The 15,052-nt window shown below is 41.7% G+C and overlaps 2 protein-coding genes across 2 annotated transcripts in view; one reads left to right on the forward strand and one right to left on the reverse strand.

Moving 5' to 3' along the window:
• LOC144652527 (kinesin-II 95 kDa subunit-like) overlaps positions 1-9,952 on the forward strand; it is a 27,574-nt gene extending 17,622 nt beyond the window's left edge. Inside the window, exons 20-26 of the mRNA XM_078512571.1 lie at positions 1,995-2,114; positions 3,506-3,624; positions 4,913-5,029; positions 5,296-5,401; positions 6,236-6,375; positions 6,944-7,018; positions 7,258-9,952. Coding sequence (XP_078368697.1) covers positions 1,995-2,114; positions 3,506-3,624; positions 4,913-5,029; positions 5,296-5,401; positions 6,236-6,375; positions 6,944-7,018; positions 7,258-7,372 — 792 coding nt within the window. The 3' untranslated portion in view covers positions 7,373-9,952. The remainder of the gene's footprint in view (positions 1-1,994; positions 2,115-3,505; positions 3,625-4,912; positions 5,030-5,295; positions 5,402-6,235; positions 6,376-6,943; positions 7,019-7,257) is intronic.
• LOC144652541 (sodium-dependent glucose transporter 1A-like) lies at positions 9,805-14,518 on the reverse strand. Its single transcript, XM_078512588.1, has 3 exons — positions 14,082-14,518; positions 12,863-13,148; positions 9,805-11,696 (listed from the first exon to the last, which is right to left on the reverse strand). Exons 1-3 carry the CDS (start codon positions 14,373-14,375, stop codon positions 10,366-10,368), a joined length of 1,911 nt encoding a protein of 636 aa, XP_078368714.1. The 5' UTR covers positions 14,376-14,518; the 3' UTR covers positions 9,805-10,365.
• Positions 14,519-15,052: the final 534 nt, after the last annotated feature.

The raw sequence follows: 15,052 nt of genomic DNA on the forward strand, positions 1-15,052 counted from the left end.
TTCAGACGCGAGACATCGAACGATGCCGTCTTGCAAAGTCTAATTGCGTCAATAAAGAGCGGATGGGCATCGTCTAAGAAACAGTGTGACCCGGTGCTTACACCGTACTATGACAAGCGAAGCGAACTTGTGGAGGACAAAGGACTAATATTCCTTGGAGAACGGCTGGTTGTACCTACATCCCTGAGAAAAGAAATGTTGAAGCAAATTCACAGGTCACACATTGGAATCGAAGGATGTCTTCGTCGTGCCAGAGAAGTTTTGTACTGGCCACTCATGAACGCCGAAGTGAAAGATTTTATTTCCAAGTGCTCCATCTGCCAATCCCACAAGCCTGATCAGTGTCGTGAAGACATGCAACCATATCCAGTACCACCACGCCCTTGGTCAATGCTCGCCGCCGATCTGTTCGAACTGGGACAGCAGCAGTTCTTTCTCCTGGTGGACTACTGGAGTGGGTTCTTTGAAGTACAGGAATTAAAAGTGGCAACGTCCGCCAGTGTGATAGCTGCATGTAAAGTCCAGTTTTCACGACATGGGATACCAGAGGTGCTAATCACTGACAATGGATCACAATTTGCGTCATCAGCTTTCATTGCATTCGCGAGAGAGTGGCAGTTTGAACATCGTACCTCCAGTCCTCGCTATCCCCAATCAAACGGCCGTGCAGAAAACGCCGTGAAAACCTGCAAGAATCTGATGAAGAAAGCAAAGGCAGATGGACAGGACCCCCTGTTAGCCCTTCTGGATTGGCGCAACACACCTACAGAAAGGATCGGTACATCGCCGGCTCAGAGGTTGATGGGACGCCGTACGCGAACCTTGCTTCCTACACATGAAAACCTCCTGATGCAGTCCGCTCACAGTGATACTGCAACCAAACTGGCTGATCGCAAATCACGACAGGTGCGCCAGTACAACAAGAGGTCGCGACCCCTTGAACCACTGAAATGTGGACAGGCCATCCGCATGAGACTCCCCGGAAAACAGGAATGGTCTCTGGGGACTTGTACACGTGTGTTGAAAAACAGATCTTATGAAGTCGAGATATGTGGGAGACGATATCGTCGAAACCGTCGACAATTGAGAATGACACCTGAAGTTCCTCCGCCCGTTAACCTGCAGGAAAGTGAGTTGCCAGATCCTATCCCGAAACAGTCCCAGAACTTGAGACAAGAGACCAATCAGAACCCCGAACAAGAGTCAGCCGAGCCACTGGTAGCCAGTCCTAACCTAAACAGTGGGGCTCACACTGAACCTGAAGTGGACCCAGTGGAGGAGCTACCACGCCGTTCAGAACGCAGGCGTTGTCCGCCTGTATGGCAACAAGACTATTACATGACGTGATTATCTTGTAATCTCATAGTGAACTGAACATTTATCATTGGAGCCTTGAACTTGAACTTTTAACTTTTTTGTTTTTGTTTGCTTTTAATTTTCTTGTTGCATTTAATCTTATATAAAGAGGGAGATGTAGAGATATTGCGTTACGTTATACGGCGCGTGCCCTTGCTCGTGTTATTATGATCACCAGTTTGATTTCAGCCAATCAGATGCTTTGTATGATTATTAGATTTCGTAACAATTTAAGTACAAGGAGCGGCGGTCTCCATTCATTGATTGCGAGTTACACTCGGCGAATAAATGAGTTAGTTACTGTTTCTTTGTTGTTCGTTATTACTCATCGATTTCGCTACACAACCCTAGTCAGAAGTAGTTGGAACGCTTACGCTAAGAAGATAAAAAATGCGGATACTTGACGCTTAAACTTTCTCAATGGTGCATACAAACATTTTAAGAGCCCCCCTCCCCCCTTTCAATGTTGAACCCATTGTGGCTAAGGATTGTCTGTGCAATATGTTCGGGAGCTCAACATTGAGAAGGGGAGGAGGGAGAGAAGGAATTAATTTGGTAATCGTGCCAACACTTCTGACGATGGTTGTAGATGAAGCATTGATGCTTTCTCTTATTGATGTTTTCAATTTCTGTTTCAGCGCCGTGAAAGAGAGATGCAACAAAAACTCGAAGAAAAGGATGAAAATACCGTGGAAATAAAGGAAACGTTCTCGTCACTTCAACAAGAAGTAGATAGCAAAACTAAGAAACTGAAAAAGGTAAAATCATTCCACTGGTCAAAGATTCTTACTTGTGCCCATATTGATTCATTTCACATGTTAGCTTGGTCAAGAAATTTTAGTGAACGAAAGAATCAAATAAATGTGTACCAAACACTTCAGTCGGAACGCCATGTAGAACAATGGAAAACAGTGCAGGCGCCTAAAGCTGGGTTTACACGGACAATTTGTATGTGATAACTTTTATGTGACAAGTATATTTGATCGTGTAGATGACACATTTGTCAGCAGTTGATATTTTAGTGCGCCAGTAATGACCTTGGACAGCAGAGATAAGCGCTCACAGTCCCCAGTGGGAGATTGGGGATCGTCTCAATATTTGCCACATTTATGTAACGAGTCGTCTACACGAGCAATTTTTCGTGTGTTACAACCCAGGCATAACTAATCGATGACATCAATGGCATCAATGAAATCAATGAGTAATCAATAGGTAATCGATAGGTAATCAGTTGATTAGTCATTGATTATTGCCGATGATCAATGAGTAATCGATGACTAATCGATAGGCCACAAAATTTTTGGTTATCGATTAGTCATTGATTGCATTGACGAGTCATTGATTTCATTCATTACTCATCGATATCGTCGCATTCCGGTGCGTAATGCAACTGCTTATGCCGGCTGTCTCCCCGAAGCAGTTTTACTTTGCTGACAAACATCAACCAAGCAAAATCTATAACCACGTAGTCGATTCTTATCAGCGAACTTGTTAGTTTCATTTTCAGACGAGTTTATATAGTTTTGTTAGTTTTGTTAGTGAATAAAGAGTTGGGTAAAGTGAAATATCAGAAATATTGCATTATTAAGGATCATCTGTTTTTGTGATAATCACTTCACGTCTCGACATGCCAGAAGGTTATTTGACTTTTTATGAAGGCGTAATTTCGTAAACGCCAGTTACGAAGAAAAATACGACTTACACAGATAAAAAATCACAAACGAAAAAAATGGTACAAGAAAGCAAGAAATGTGTCTTTTGTGCGCAGTATAATAGTCGATGAGTAATCGATGGGTCATCGATGAGTTATCAATAGGCAATCAATTACATCAATGAGTAATCGATAGGCCACAAAATGTTTGGGCTTCGATTACCCATCGATTACTCATTGATCATCGCCAATAATCAATGACTAATCAACTGATTACCCATCGATTACTCATTGATTACCAATTGATGTCATTGATCATCGATTAGTTATGCCTGGTACAACTTTTATCTGTCACATGAAAGCTTACACGCCAGCTTCTCGCATGAAAAGTTCTCGTGTAAACTAACCTTATAATAGATGGGAATGGAGGGGAGGCAAATGAAAGAAAATATCACCTGCGCTTCCATAAAAACTTACTAGTCTGACGTTTTCTTGCAGCTTTTTGGTAAGTTACAGACAATTCGGTCGGAGATCGCTGACCAGCAAGAAGCGCATATTCAGGAAAGACAGGAATTGGAACAGGCACAAGAGGACCTCACTAGGGAACTGAAACTAAAGTGAGTTGAACACGAGGCTGATTTATGTTTGAATACCCCATACTTTTACGAACACGTTTAATCAATACAAAAAGCATACAATTTAGAAGCAGCAGAACGATGTTCATCTTGATTTCCAACTGAAGAACATTTACCCACATCCATATACACTGTTGGGATGCGTTTCTTTGGGAAAATCCAAAATTGGATAATTGATCTTAGATCACACGGATACTTTGCTCCCAAAGAAACGAAGAATCCGAAAACGGATTTTTTGCCATGACAACCCCGTAAACACATTTCGCGCAGAACATAAAATATCAGCACAAATTTATTTTTCGTCGAATGTATCCTAACTAAAATAATTTAAGCATACAAAATCTTTTACAAAAACCACACGTCGAAGTAGATCTTCTTTAGCGTTAAGCACAATGTGGCGAGAAAGCATCTGAGAGCGAAGAATGATTGCGAAATGATCAGTGCACTTCACTCGTGACAATTTCAAAAGGATACAACTTCCGTAGGCACACTGTGGCTGTTCTAGAAAACCTGAATCCCGTTTAAAATGATACTACATATCTATCTGAAGCTACCGTTTCCTTTTATCGTGAAATATTTTTGTATTTTGATCGAAATAACCGCCTAAAACTTACCGTATGGCAGTGTTTACAAAGAGCGAACCTGTATTTTCACAGCAAAGACCGCTGGGACAAGCTACTTTTTTCGAATCCTTTCCCAAAGAAACGCACGGATCATGAATCCTAAAAATCCGGATCCAGATATGATCTGATGTATCCACTCGAAGTGTGGATTCTTCAGATCATTGATCCAAGATTAATCCATTTTCGGATATAGGTAAAGAAACGCAAAATCCGTTTTTGGATCTAGAATCCGGATTTGGATTTTTCCCAAAGAAAAGCACCCTTAGTCAAATGTCTCTCGCTAAAATTAGATTTACAATCGAAGAGTTGTTTCAAAAAAACTTACGTTTTCTAGTAAACAAACTTACATTTCTAACAGAGTGCAGAATACACCAAGTCAAAATCTTAAACACAAAAATAAAGAATAGAGTGCGCAGATGACCCGTGTCCTTAAAGTGAGGTTGACTTTGTCTAGAGTTTGTCACTCAGGTTACCGAAAAGTGTCCGTTGCCCGTATTAAGTGCCTACAGGTCGTTATTAAACGGTTGTTCCCCCTCAATTAAAAAGTAATTTTGTGTGACATAGCTACTTGTATAAATAAAGCTTTAAATGTCATGCGACGTTTCTTATTGTTGTAATTCACGATGATTGCTTTTCTTGCACTGCAGAACGTTAATAATAGAAAACTTCATTCCTCCAGACGAGAGAAACAAACTAACAAACAGAGCGAGTTATGATGAAGAGAACGAAGAATGGAAGTTGAAACCTTCCTCTCAGAATAGCAGGTGAAGGACAGTTTGTGGATTCTTACATAGTGGGGTTTCCTTCGTTGTCAAAAACCCCGCTGTTGAATATTTCATTTCAACAATATTCCAAGCCACTTTATGCTATGTAAACCGAGATAGACTTCGACTGTGCAGCCACTTCGCCTGTGAATTTCCCTTTTAACCAAGCATTTTTGGTTTAACCAGTTCAACGCCCCCACGTCAATATCAAACTTTTGAGCCATGTTATATACTGACTAGTTGTTGTTGTACTTTGTATTGAGCAGTCAGCAAGCTATGGCCAAGAGACCAGTATCAGCTGTTGGTAACAGACGACCCATCACAGAGTATGCTAAAATGGCGGCGGCCATGGGTGGGCACATGAGATACAAGGTATATACAGCTGCCGTAAAATTTCGGTTATAAGCACCCCGGATATTAGCCGCTCCGTTTATAAGCCCACTCAAAACCCCTTACAAAGTTGCATAAGCCCAGGGCTTGTAACCGAAATTTAACGGTATACCAGCTCAATAACGTAGACCCCTTTTCAGATGCAGTTTCATATAGCAAGTCACGTTAATTACCCTCATGGATTAACTTTTACTGTTAAAGTTGTAATACGTGACTCCATTGTGCGGTTGCAAAAATCAGGAAATGGTTCTATTAATTTGTTATTGCGTAAAAAGAAGTAGGGGGGGGATGACATACACTCAATTTCTTCATCACGGTAAATGAACACTTTGCAATGCCGTAAAACTCTTTCTCCATTGAATAAAATGATATACCCCTTACATGTGCCCCTTCCATGCTAAAAGAGATTGATTACCTCTTTCATAACCCTAAATCCTAGATTATCCTTCAATTGTAGAGACTTATTGTTTAGACCTTCCAGCTAGTGGCAAGGGCAAGTCTCGAACCGGGGACCTCCGGATTACAACGCAAGCGCTCTTAACCACTCGGCCACGCTTGCCTGCTTTATAAGTCGTCGAGAACAACCGTTTTTATTGTAACTGCGTCGTCAGTGGTGAGTGGTTTGAGCATGGGTAGTGAATGTTACCCCCAAGCCCTCGGCGCTGGCCTGACTTATAGTTATCGACAGCTAACACTCCAATCTGTGAAATGCTTGCGTAGGACATAATCAGTTGTCAAGAAAATTTAGTTTTCGATAAGAAATAGTACTAGTGATATCATACGTAATAGTAAGGATAATTGATTGTTCTTATGAAGGCTGAGAACATTATCATGATTGAGCTGGACATGCCGAACAGGACAACCAGGGATTATGAAGGTCCTGCTGTGGCACCTAAGGTCCAAGCTGCCCTGGATGCAGCTCTGCAGGATGAAGAAGATCTTACTCTCGATGCCGAGTAAGTTAAAACTGACCGAAAAAAAAAACACTTGAGGGTATTTGTAAAAAAATATTTGCACCTGAAGGCTTACACCAGACAGAACTATAGGTGATTCTCGCGCAAATTTCCATTGTCTCTTTCTCACTAAGGAAAATGATATGTAGGTCATGGGCTCCTGGGTGTGGTAAATTTTAATTATACCGTCTGTAACTCCGCGGAGCAATGGCCTAATGGTTAGCACGCTGGACTACGGATCAAGTGGTCCGGGTTCGAGCCCTGGCCGAGGAACTACGTTGTGTCATTGGGCAAGACACTGGAATCTCACAGTGCCTCACTCCACTTAGGTGACGGGTGTATAAATAGGTTCTTGTGAAATAATACTGGGGGTTAACCCTGCGATGGACTCGCATTCCTTCCATTTGGAAGATGAAATACACCTAGTCCCTTATTGCTACGGGAAAGCTCCGACAACTTAAGCCCGACACTTTGACTATACCAATGACTTCACTTACTCCGTATTTGGTGTTAAATGTTAGTTTATTTTGTACTGACCTCTGTTGGATGTTATGTTTCTGTCGTTTTCCAGTGTCCTTCTCAGTAAAACTAAAGTGAAATCAAAGAGAAGAGACAAGCCCGACCGTACCGAGCGACCGAAAACAGGGTAAGTAGATCGAATCCCTTTCCGCCCTTGTTTTTCTTTTCTTTTGCTTTTAAACTACCTACATTGGTTTAAAATTAAAACCTTGCCGATTCGTGTCATAAAAACCACCAACCTCTAATTGGTTTCCCATATGGTTTGCAATAACTTAGGTTATTTTGTTCGGTTTTTCAATCGCGTTGCAGCTGTAACTTTTATTTCATATAGTGTCTTCTAATTTCCATTAAATTTCATTTTCTTAGGCGCAAGAGTCGAGGCCCGCAATCATCAGGCCAGCAGCAAGGATCATCTGAGTCTGCGCAGTATCCAACTGCCAGAGGCCTGTTAGCTCAACAGAAGAGAGTCTTGCCACAGTAACATTAATTATATAATAAATTATGCTCTGGTCGCTGCACCGTATTTGAATCGCAGTAGCACGTTGATGCTCATGTGCAGTTTTTATCGGTTCGCTGGTGACCGTTGCAAAGCCTTTTTAGTAAGGGCAAAGGATATTGATCGGTAAATCGTCGGAACGAAAAATCCTGGCTACTGTGACCGTTATAAGGGGGTGGGTGTTAGTGTAGACTTGCTTGCAAGTCGGGCTCACAGAGCGCGAAGCCCAAGTGCTCGAGCGCGGGGGTCTACCACCACCAAACCGGAAACGAGAAGCGAACGACGTTTAGAAAGTTTACTGTTATTGGAGAATCGACGATGTTTTTGCATATGTCGTTAGTCGGATATTAAATAAATATATTAAGTAGCAAAGTGATTTGTACATTGTTACAGGCCTTTAAAACAGGTGCTAAAAGATTATTGATCAGTGAAATACACCTTGCCATTGCAGGTTTTGTTCTTGACATTTTTATTTTAATTTGCCATCGCTTTAGTTTGGCCAATCGAAATATATGTTTTAAAAAGCAAAGTCAAAAGAGACCTTGTGGCAATTAATTGTACGAATTAATTGATCGTTGGTCTAACAATACAATTAATCGTTTGCCCGTTCTTTGATTTACTGAGAAGTTTGGAAAACCGACAGAGATGTTAAATAAGGTTGTCAAAAATAAACAAAAAATTGTAAAGAAAGCGTCAATGGTACGGTGCATTTCACCATAATGAGAAAAAAATGAATCGATTTAATTAAGTTAAAAGATCTTATTGATACTTGCTTCAGTTTCTGTAACTTGGCTGAAAATAGCCTGCAGTGCAGGCGTTTTCCGTTGGCGCGCGTAGTACTAGTTCGCGATCGAGTAGATTTGCCGCCATGTTGGATAGCCTCACTCTTAGTATTACCCTAGGACACGTTTCTCCCTCCCAAGTAAGAATCCAAGATGGCGCCCGATCAAAATGCGTTCGAATATGCTCACTAAAGCCTGGTTTTCACTGGCGACGCAAGCACAAGCGCAAGCACAAGCGCGCTTGTGCTTTTGCTTCAGTCGAAGCCGTTTTCACGGTGAAATAAGAGCTGTTATCCTTGCGCTTGTGCTTGCATCGCTAGTGACAACCAGGCTTAAATACGCCGATACGGCTTAAAATGTTGACTTCGACGATCGCAGATGTTACGTGACTGTCACACAACGCTTGACTGTGTTTGGTGCAGTTTGTAAAATGCTTATCTCAAAAGTCACTAAACGTGAGCATTTCTTAACGTGTTTAACGTTTTACACGTCTGAAAAACAAATCTATGCATGGGGGTCTTAAATCGAAATACTGGAGAAGTATACATTTCGCATCTGTGTAGCTACGCTGTGTAATTTAGGCAGATCAAATTGTTGCGATAAGCATCTTTGTATTAAAACCTGCAGCCAGGCTCTCCGCTCAGGAATTGAAACAGAAGACGCGTTTTGTAAAAACACTGCAGAAGAAGGGCACGGACTCGCTTCAAAGTCGAAGAGACCCAGTCATTTCCACTAGGTCTCCACAACGTGCAAACCACTTCATCTTTATACGACTCGCTGTCCTGTACCTGATTTTTGTTGTCTGCCTACCTGGTCTGCAGGCCTCTTATCACACAGTTACCGAAAGTATCAAGCAGTTCGTTGTTCTGTCTTTTTGTTTGCTTTGAAGGCTTTCATTTGTTTTGTTTTTGTTGTTTGTTTTTTTTTTCCTTTTATAGCTCATTTTAAGTTATAAAGAACTATATGCAAAAAGTGTCGCTGAAAGACAACAAGTACAGTAAAAACCCGCGAGTAAGTTAGAACCTATTGTTTTTCAGGTTAGCCTAAACAGGTTCTTACATAAAGGGTTATTAATACAAAATTAGGTTAATTAGGTTCTCAATAAGTTCTTAATTTCTGAGGAAAAAATTCTAATGTTGTTAAATAGAGATTTTAGTGGTATTCGGCCTTTTGCTTGTATAAAATTTGCTTTATATTGCATCTGTGGTAATAAGGCTTCTAGGTTGACGTTACCCCAAAGAGGATCCAGAATGTTGACTTATCATATTTTCCCAAAAGTAAACATATTTAATCAATTTTACAAAATAAGAACCTGTTTGCAAATTTTAGGCTAAATAGGTTCTAATGAACAATGGTATCTAATTTGCAAATTTTAGCCTAACAGGTTTTTAAATGTTAGGTTCTTACTCGCGAGTTTTTACTGTACGTTATTCTTTAACTGTTGTTATTTCGTCTCCGAGAATTAAACCCTTATTAAAGCAGTTTCTATGGCGCCAAGAGGACAAGACAATGTTCTTAGCGCTCGGGAAGCGCTCGTACAGTTTCCCGATATGACCTCGATAAACCTCGGGAACTCTTCGTGGAGGATTTGCCGAAAATTGTCGGCATTCTTTTCTCGACTTAAGTCACATTGAACGAAACTGCAAAAGATCTTTATTCGCGTTGGTGAATTTTCAATTAATTTCCAGAGTTAATTATTCAGTTATAATACTCTATTGTAAATACCTACAGTGAGACATTGTAACTATTTATTTCGAAATAAAACTAACAGAATTGTAACTATGATATAAAGCGATTGTATTTATTGTAGAGAAAACAGCTGAGGACATAAACGTTTCATTAATCACCGTTCTAGACCAAAAAATCCTAGGAGACCTTTTCTGATAGAATCGATTATTATTGGTTAGGTTGCTTATGAAAAACGTTTCCTTAATTTAATTTGGCACACGTTCTGTTTTTTTATTTTATTTAGAAAGGGTGTACCGATTATCGGGGGGAGGGGGGGGGGGGGGGGCAGACAGTACTCTTGATGAGTACATGGGCAAATTTGTCAAATATCGATAGCCTAATTACTTTACAAAATAATAGTCATTTTGAAAAGCGTGTTTTGAACATGAAGAGACAAGGAAGCCAGTTTTCTTTGCTTGCCCTGTCTTTCATTACGTTAAAATGTTTCACTGTTCGATAACAAAAGGCCTAAGCCACTTGACTATAAACTGCCGTGTCCTGATCGCCATTGAAGAACTCCTCGTTATTTTGCTTCAAAAGCTGTAGAACCTCGCCAGGCTGACGTTTGCCATCGAATAACTCCTCGCCATTGAAGAACTCTTCGTTATTTTGCTCCAAAAGCTGTAGCACCTCGTCAGGCTGAGGTTTGCTTCTGCTGCCTTCATCTTGTGCCTGGTTGCGTTGATACAGCATCTCGGCAAAGCCGCTCTTCCGCTTGAAATAACGACTAGCTCCTATGATCAGGAAATACGTCAACAGTGTCAAGACGCTAATAACAAACGCGCAAGCCATCAATGAGCATGGTCCAACAGATGTGGAGCGTTCTGTTTTTGGAACAATCGTGTTCCCCACTGCAAGAGGAATGAGCATCTCGCCAAAACTTGCAGCCACTAACAAAACAGAGGCAGTCTTTCCTGATACAGTTACAAAATACTCCGCAAAGCTGATGGCAGATGGGAAGACAGACGCCATTGAGATGCCTAAAAGCACAGTCCCCGCCCACAGCTTCTTGAGGTTGGCGCTGTCGCAATTAAAGTCGGTAAACTGCGAGATTAGAATGGTTGAGCCTAATAAACACCCAGCCATGTCAAGCCATAGCATTTTGGAGGGTCTCAAATACTTTGACAAGGGTACAGATGCCAGCCGCGCCAATGCAAAGCTGCCCCAGAACGCAGACGTGAGGAATGCTGCACTGTCCTCGCTCATCTGCGCATCGCTTTTCACGCCAAACGTAAAGATGTAGCCTCCATAGGCAACCTCTAGACCCACATAAAGCAACAGGAACGCGGAGAAGAGCGAGAGAATAACCACTTTGTATATAAGGTTGCCGTGGTTGCTCTTTGGAGCGTCTTCAGTTTGACTCTGTGCGTTCTGTACACTGCCAGATTTTATTAACACAAACGCTATGAATCCAAGACCAGTAATGCCAAGAGGGATCGCAGCGATCCAGTAGGCCCTCGCGACAGGCAAGGTCCCATCATCGGTGCTATAGTTACCACATACGCTATTTGATACGGCTGTTGCTGAGGTTGCTATATTTGTTGTTGCGTTTGCTATTGTTGTTATTACTATTGTTGTTGGCGCTGTTGTTGTAGTTCCATTTGCCGCCGGTGTTGGTGCCATTGTAGTTATTGTTGTTGTTGTTGTTGTTGTTGTGCTCATTGTCGGGTTCATGTCTAGAAGGAATGGCTGTACTAAAAGAGGTGCCACAAACGCGCCGAAGGCAAATACGAAGTGCAGAGCTTGCAAGTACGGCCTGGACTTCTTTCCCCAGGTGTTTAGCAGAAGCACATTTCCACCTGTCATTTATAACACGATCGTTTAATAGTTCATTACAATGTTTAACCAGAATTACAATAGTTATACCCCCAGCAAATGAGCATATATGGTCATTAATTTTATAATAGCTGAAAGAATTCCCGCGGTCTCATTGGTCGATGAGAGTTCAGGCCAAGAATAAGACCTAACCAGTAACGCAACGAAAGAAACCTTTGGGGAAATGGTTGTTTTTGCCGAAACAATCTGCATGTTGTGTAAGAAATGTCAACTGGGACCTTTATGGGGCGAAGTATCCGAAGGAGGGTGACTGCTCAAAAAAAAAAAAAAAAACGACTACACTTTTCCATAGTCTAAACTATTACATACAGAGAAGCCCTCAGGGAAAGAACAAGGACCAACAGCAAAATCACCGAGATCCGGATCCAGGATTTGCAGCTGGGCCACATTGGTGGGAGGCAAGTACTCTGACCACTGTGCCAGCCCTTTGCATTACAAAGCAGCCATTTTTGTTTTTGAATTCTTTTTATAAAGTAAAGATGCATATCGTTGCCTTGATTCTTAGCCTCATGCAAAATGGCTATACTGACCAATCAGGTTACTACCACTTAACTGGTAGGGAAACACCACCACATGTCTAACTTTGACCAAAGAAAGTCAAACATTACATGCCACTTATAATTAAGTAATTTTGACCAATTGTAGTTAATCAAAGTTGGTCCTCTGACCCCGGGGGGGGGGGGGGTACTCCATATACGGGGAGGCTCCGCCCGAAAGGGGTACCTTTTTCAGGCTTCAGGTATATAAAAGGGTAGCGATTTCACAAGTTTAGGTATATGAAAGGGTATGAAAATCCGTCATTTAGGTTTTTTAAAAGGCCTGTACGTAATTAAAATATTTCGAACAGACGCACTTTATGGCTGTATTATTTTAATTTATTAAGCGCTACATAAAAATGAGAAGAAAACGTCCTGTTCTAAGGCTATGTCACGTCTTTTAGGTATATGAAAGGGGTACCTTTTTTCAGTAAAAGGTATACGAAAGGGGTACAATTTCTGTCAAAATGGTATATAAAAGGGTAAGGGGTAAGAGCTTGGGGCGGAGCCTCCCCGTATAAAACTTTTTTGAGTGCCCCCCCCCCCCCCCGGCCTCTGACTTGTTTATATCATTAAAATAACTTATCCCATGCCTGTGTCAAGTGATCCAAGACCTATTCCCAACAGTGCGATGACAAAAACCAGTGCATAAATATTATGTACATACGGTAAAGCCCACATCATCAGAGTGGCCCAGAGACATGACACTGACAACACCACGTGCCCATTGTATTTGTCAAATAACCAACCGCCGCCAATGCTTCCAGCAAAGTAGCCAAAAGACCGAGCTGTGAATGCATATGACATGTGTGCCAGGTTTGTGTGGGTTTGGCAGGATAGGTCTATCAAGGTGGGTCCTAGAATGGCCACAGATAGTCCCTGTGAACAATAAATAGATAAATAAAATCAACCCGCTTATTACGGACACACATAAATACGGACAACAGACACTTTTCTGTTCCCGAGTGACAAACTCTTATACATCGTTAACCCCATTTATGAATACAGTTTATCTGTGCACCTTGTCGAATTTCAAGAACAGTAAAGGTCGGGACACACTATGCGACAAGTCGCAGCAACAGGTCGCTGCTATGAGTCGCTCCATGTGTACGGCTTAAAAACAAGTCACTGCGACAAGGTGTTTGTTTGGTGCACAAACTGCAAATTTGGAAGGGTGGGAATGTGAACTAGTTTTCCAATTCAATTCGGCGAAAATACATGACGCTCTCTCATTGGTTAATTTATTATTTGTTGCAGCAACTTGTCGCAGCGATTTGTCGCAGACGGGTACGGACACACATTAATATGGACCCTTTTCCAGTTTGAATTTGTGCGACACATCGCAGCGACAAAATTTTGTCGCAAGAATGCACCATGTCACACGAAGCGACATGTCGCAGCAACATGTCGCCACGTGGTGTTGCAGCGACGTGACGCTTAGTGTGTCCCGACCTTAAAGTAATTCTAACCCCTAGAGTATTTATAAGTGAATGAGCGTAAGGTTTCCCTAGTTTTAACTCTTTTTACGTCATCGCAAGTCAACGCAAGTGTATGGAAGTCCTGGCCAAACGGAGACGCAAGTAAACGCAGGTTGTAAACTTGGGTCCACTTGCGTCACCGTTTGGCCAGGGCTTTATAGTTCACCACTAAATTTTCTGATCGCGTCACATGATCAATTTAAACCAATCAGAATCGGAGAAAATTTAGAGGTGGACTATAACATAACAACGAGTTGTATGTTATATATTGAGCTATAACTACAGTCACGAAACCTATATAAGCTGTGGAAAATCAGTAAAAATCTATGCTCACCAAGCCGACGAAACTAACATACAGGCAGATAGTTTTTGCCACTCGAACAGTTGAGGGAGAGTATGTAGCCACTTTTGCCAGGCTCCCACGAGAAACAGAAGCCGAACCATTGGCATTTCTTGAAGCCGCCGAGGAAAGATTTTCACGGTCGGTCTTTGAACTCTGATTAAATTTCACCATTTCATTATCTTCGTCATCGGCGCGAAGAATATCGGCCATATTTTCGTTTGAACTTGGTTGCTGACCCAAGTTTCTTTCTCCTCCTTTTGTAGTCGAAGACGACAAACCAGCCATTTTACAAACGGCAAAAATTTTCAGGAGTCGCTGAAGAAACTTCTACCTGCGCAAAGAAAATTTAAGAGCTGGACTTCGTGATTGTACACGTAGTCTAGTCGAGAAACAACGATAGCCCGTGTTTCGCAGTGGAGTCCATTTTGTTTTCCAAGGATCAAATTTCCATGCGGTCACGAGATGACAATACTCTTCCCTACCCCCTATCAGAACGGGAATTGACACGAAAGCGAAATGGAAAAACTAAAAGAAGACAATGCTGGAATCGGATTTTAGCCTTTTATGTAGTCAAACTGATTCAATTTGGAAAGCTGAATATACATGAGCTGGTTCTTTTTGAATGAAATATTCAATTTTTCCGCTCCCAACGCCCTACCCCACCCCGAGTTGAGGATGACTGCCAGGCTCCAGCACGGCAAAATTGGATTGGAAAGTTTGGACCGAACACTGGACGTGAGAAAAACGGATTGATAAAAACGTCATTGTAATAGTGTTAATGCACCGATTTCACAAATGGCGGACGCGCGGAAAAGAACTGGTACTGAAGCATGAAAACGAGGCGTTTTAGGATAAACAACTTTCGTGTTTAACACAAGGGGAGAAGTGAAAATTACAGGAGTTTTGAAGCTCTTCTCCGTTAAATGGGGGTATTAGCTAGTTTTCTAGGTTGATTTCGAGAT

This window comes from Oculina patagonica, chromosome 4 (assembly GCF_052425735.1).
Source record: "Oculina patagonica isolate OP01 chromosome 4, crgOcupat, whole genome shotgun sequence".
In the NCBI taxonomy this organism is placed as follows: Eukaryota; Metazoa; Cnidaria; class Anthozoa; order Scleractinia; family Oculinidae; genus Oculina; species Oculina patagonica.